Here is a 4204-nt window from a genome sequence, read left to right on the forward strand (position 1 = left end):
TTAAAAAGATTGGGTGGCAAGAGAGAATCATATTAATCAATACAATGAATTTAAAAGTTGAACTAGAATAAGATATTTTGTTACACATGATATTAGAAAAATACGTTGAAACATAATTAATTGAGGAAAGCTTTTTGAGTGTTAATTGAAAGCAGGAGGAGAAATATATGTGCTATGCATTTATTTAATTTGATTTCGTCAAGAACTTGATTTGATCATGTGCTACGCATTGAAATCTCGGGAGAATTATACTCTGTTCTCTTGAACAAACAAATTAATAGCCGTCAAACTTTTTTTTTTTGGGTCAAAAGTATTTTTTTTGGCCAAAAATTAAGGTGTTTGGCCAAGCTTTTAGAAGGAAAAAAGTGCTTCTGAGGAGAAGTAGAAACAGTTTTTGAGAAGTAAAAAAAGTAGTTCTTTCCAAAAGTACTTTTTTGAGAAGCACTCTTGAGGAAAAGACATTTAGAAGCAATTTTCAAAAGTTTGGCCAAACACTAATTACTGTTCAAAAGTATTTTTTAAATTAATTAGCCAAACACAAACTGCTTCTCACCAAAAGCACTTTTTTTGTAAAACACTTTTGAGAAAAATACTTTTCAAAATAAGCTGATTTTAAAAGTTTGGCCAAACAGGCTATAAGTTTTCTATTCTGATCGAGAAGCTTAAAAAAATGTACATTATCAAGTGATTCAAAAATTAAGCTCGAATAATTTTTATGACAAGTTTGTATTAATAACCTAAAAATAAAGTAAGTTGTAACCTTTTACATGTCAAAGTTATGACCTCCAAAAGATATGCTAAAGTAGAAAGACAAACGGGGTCCATTTTATTGCGGATTTCACGACTAGGAAGAGTTTGGTGCACCAAATTGCTTCAAATAACTAGCTAGGGATGCTTGCTCAATGGCCAAAAGTACCAATACTCAAGGCGAAGTCGAAATTTGAACGTTTGGAGTTCTAAATACTAGAATATCGAGATAACGTGTTAAAAATTAAGATTTAAATTTAATTACTATACATTTTTAATCATTTTTTAAAATATAAATATACGATTTGGATTAAAGCTAATGCATTCGTTGAACTCATACATTATCTTCTAACTCTGCCCCTGCCAATACTCCTCCCCATATCCCTCTTTGATGTTTACACAAAATTATATTAATTTATCATAGTTAATTTAATACGATGAAAATATGTATTGATTAATCATGATTATGTAAGAACAGAGGCGGATTCAGGATTTGAAGCTTATGGGTTCCTACCGTAATTTTAAATTAATATGTAATAATATCTGGGTTCACAGTTAGATATTTATAAATATTTAGTGAATTTTTTAATATAAATACAGGGTCTACGCAAAAGTTACTGCGTTCCCGGGAACCCGTAGCCAATGCTCTAGGTCCGCCCCTGTATAAGAATTCTATGTCTAAACGAATATTATGATTTATGACTTAGTATAAATTAAACACATGTTGCAAATAAGTTTTTACCGTAATCTTAATCTTAATCTTAATCTTAATCGTCCCTTGTCCAGGAATCTCCGTAAAACATGTAATCAAGAAGGTTAAAGATACCCCACTCGCTTGGTTTAATTACGCCAATTTCCCCGGCTTTTCTCTCTTTATAACCTCCTCCATTTCCCTCTCTTTTTTTTCCCGTCCCAACCAAAGCCCCTTTACTCTCTTTTCTAAATTCTCGCACTAACCCCACCTCATAAGCCCTTTCCACCTTTGAGAAAAAATACATGGCAATCTCCTCTCTTTCTCTCCTTTTCCTCCTGTCCTATTTTCTCTTAATTCCTGCCCTTTTTGCCTCTTCTACCTTACAAAATCCCCAATCTGTTGTTGATCAAGTGCATAGGTACATTTTGCATGTCTCACGTATCACTGTATACTTAGCTTATTAGTATTTATGTATTCTTGGTGGTACATTATATATATGCTCAACAAGATTTCACATTTTCTTTATTTTCCTTTCTTTGCAGGAGTATAAACAATGCCTCAAGGAGGAACTTGGGCTATCTCTCTTGTGGCACGGGAAACCCTATAGATGATTGCTGGCGTTGTGATCCCAACTGGGAAAAGAACCGCCAAAGGCTAGCTGAATGTGCTATTGGCTTTGGAAAGAATGCCATTGGCGGCAGAGATGGCAAGATTTACGTGGTCACCGATTCCGGCAACGACGATCCTGTTAACCCTAAACCGGGCACTCTCCGATATGCTGTCATTCAAAACGAGCCATTATGGATCATTTTTGCTAGGGACATGGTGATCCAACTGAAAGAAGAACTTATTATGAACTCATTCAAGACCATTGATGGAAGAGGAGCTAGCGTTCACATTACAGGTATTCATAAGCAGACGATATAGCTTTTATATATATATATATATATATATATATATATATATATATTCAATGAGTCCAACTAATGTCCGAATCTAATGTTAATTCTGATTTATGTATGAATAATCACTAATTTTTAAATAAATATTAAATTTTGTACCTACGTACTAAAAGTTTAATTTAAATTTTGAATTCGTCGTTGAAGGTGGACCATGCATAACAATACAATACGTGACCAATATTATCATCCATGGAATTCACATACATGATTGTAAGCAAGGGGGAAACGCTATGGTGAGGAGCTCTCCACAGCATTATGGGTGGAGGACTATATCAGATGGTGATGGAGTGTCCATTTTTGGTGGGAGTCATATTTGGGTAGACCATTGTTCCTTGTCAAATTGCAAAGATGGGTTGATTGATGCTATTATGGGGTCCACTGCAATTACCATTTCTAACAATTACATGACTCACCATGATAAAGTTATGCTGTTGGGACACAGTGATTCCCATGTCCAAGACAAGAACATGCAAGTAACAGTTGCCTTCAATCACTTTGGAGAAGGCCTTGTCCAAAGAATGCCAAGGTAAATACTGTAGTATATAAAAGCAAAAAGCTACTTTATACTTGTCTCCAAATCAGTTAGGAAGCAAATTGAATACGTATATATGTTATAGGAGTAGAATTTAATGAAAATTGTTGGGTATTTGAAACGTGTAGATGTAGACATGGTTACTTCCATGTGGTGAACAATGACTATACTCACTGGGAAATGTATGCTATTGGTGGGAGTGCTAATCCCACCATCAATAGCCAGGGCAACAGATTCCTGGCTCCTGATATCAGATTCAGCAAAGAGGTAATTAACTCTCAATTTCATTAACAATTAAAGTCTTTCTTTTGGGTATATTATTGTTCACAACATAAGAATTTATGTATTATTATTCTCTGCATAAACAATTTCTACATTATATATAGTCCTTGCAAATCGAACGACCCCTAAAGTTATATATATATATATATATAGGTGACGAAGCATGAGGATGCACCAGAAAGCGAGTGGAAAAAATGGAATTGGAGAACAGATGGGGACCTAATGTTGAATGGTGCATATTTCATTCAATCAGGAGCTGCAGCCTCTTCAAGCTATGCCAAGGCTTCAAGCTTGAGTGCTAAACCCTCTTCCCTAATAACCTCCATTGTTTCAAGTGCCGGCGCCCTTACTTGCCGGAAAGGTTCCCCTTGCTGATTGGAGTATTATTTCCTAACATCACAAGACAAAATTTAGATTTAAGAAAAAGGGTGTATTGAAGGAAATTATCAAGTGTTGAGGGTAGGAAAAAAGGGAACGAGACAAGACACTATGTAATATTTTCTGTTTCTTTTTTTGACTTGATTACTAAATACAACCTCTGCCTGCTATTCTTACCCACTGGGACTTACAGATCCCCTACTAATGAATGCATGTCTAGAAGTGTTGATTTACTTCAATATAATTAAACATCTATTTTAATTTATATGTCATACTTTACTCTTTTTTTTGGTATGTTTAAAAAAATGTTACTTTCTATATTTGGTAACGCTTAACTCCAACATTTTACATGACATCTTTAATACCAAAAGATTTAAGGACAATTTGATATATAACACGCATTTTTAATTTAACCTAACAAGATTAAGAAGTATTCGTTATTTTTCTTAAACTTCGTGTTCCATCAAATTAAGACACAAAATTAAAACTGAGGGAGTGCTATATTCTGAATGCCTTCTTTCTCATTGATTATTATGTTGCATCGAGAACTAGCTATACTAATGCATAAACACAAAAATGGTACAAAAGACAACAGATAGATAACAGTGG

The 4204-nt window shown here is 34.1% G+C and overlaps 1 protein-coding gene across 1 annotated transcript; it reads left to right on the plus strand.

Annotated features, from left to right (window-relative positions):
* The first annotated feature begins 1655 nt into the window (after nucleotides 1–1655).
* LOC104121067 (probable pectate lyase 18) lies at nucleotides 1656–3862 on the plus strand. The gene is made up of 5 exons (XM_009632959.4): nucleotides 1656–1859; nucleotides 1984–2345; nucleotides 2548–2929; nucleotides 3064–3202; nucleotides 3371–3862. Exons 1-5 carry the CDS (start codon nucleotides 1744–1746, stop codon nucleotides 3590–3592), a joined length of 1221 nt encoding a protein of 406 aa, XP_009631254.1. The 5' UTR covers nucleotides 1656–1743; the 3' UTR covers nucleotides 3593–3862.
* Nucleotides 3863–4204: the final 342 nt, after the last annotated feature.

This window comes from Nicotiana tomentosiformis, chromosome 6 (assembly GCF_000390325.3).
Source record: "Nicotiana tomentosiformis chromosome 6, ASM39032v3, whole genome shotgun sequence".
NCBI lineage: Eukaryota > Viridiplantae > Streptophyta > Magnoliopsida > Solanales > Solanaceae > Nicotiana > Nicotiana tomentosiformis.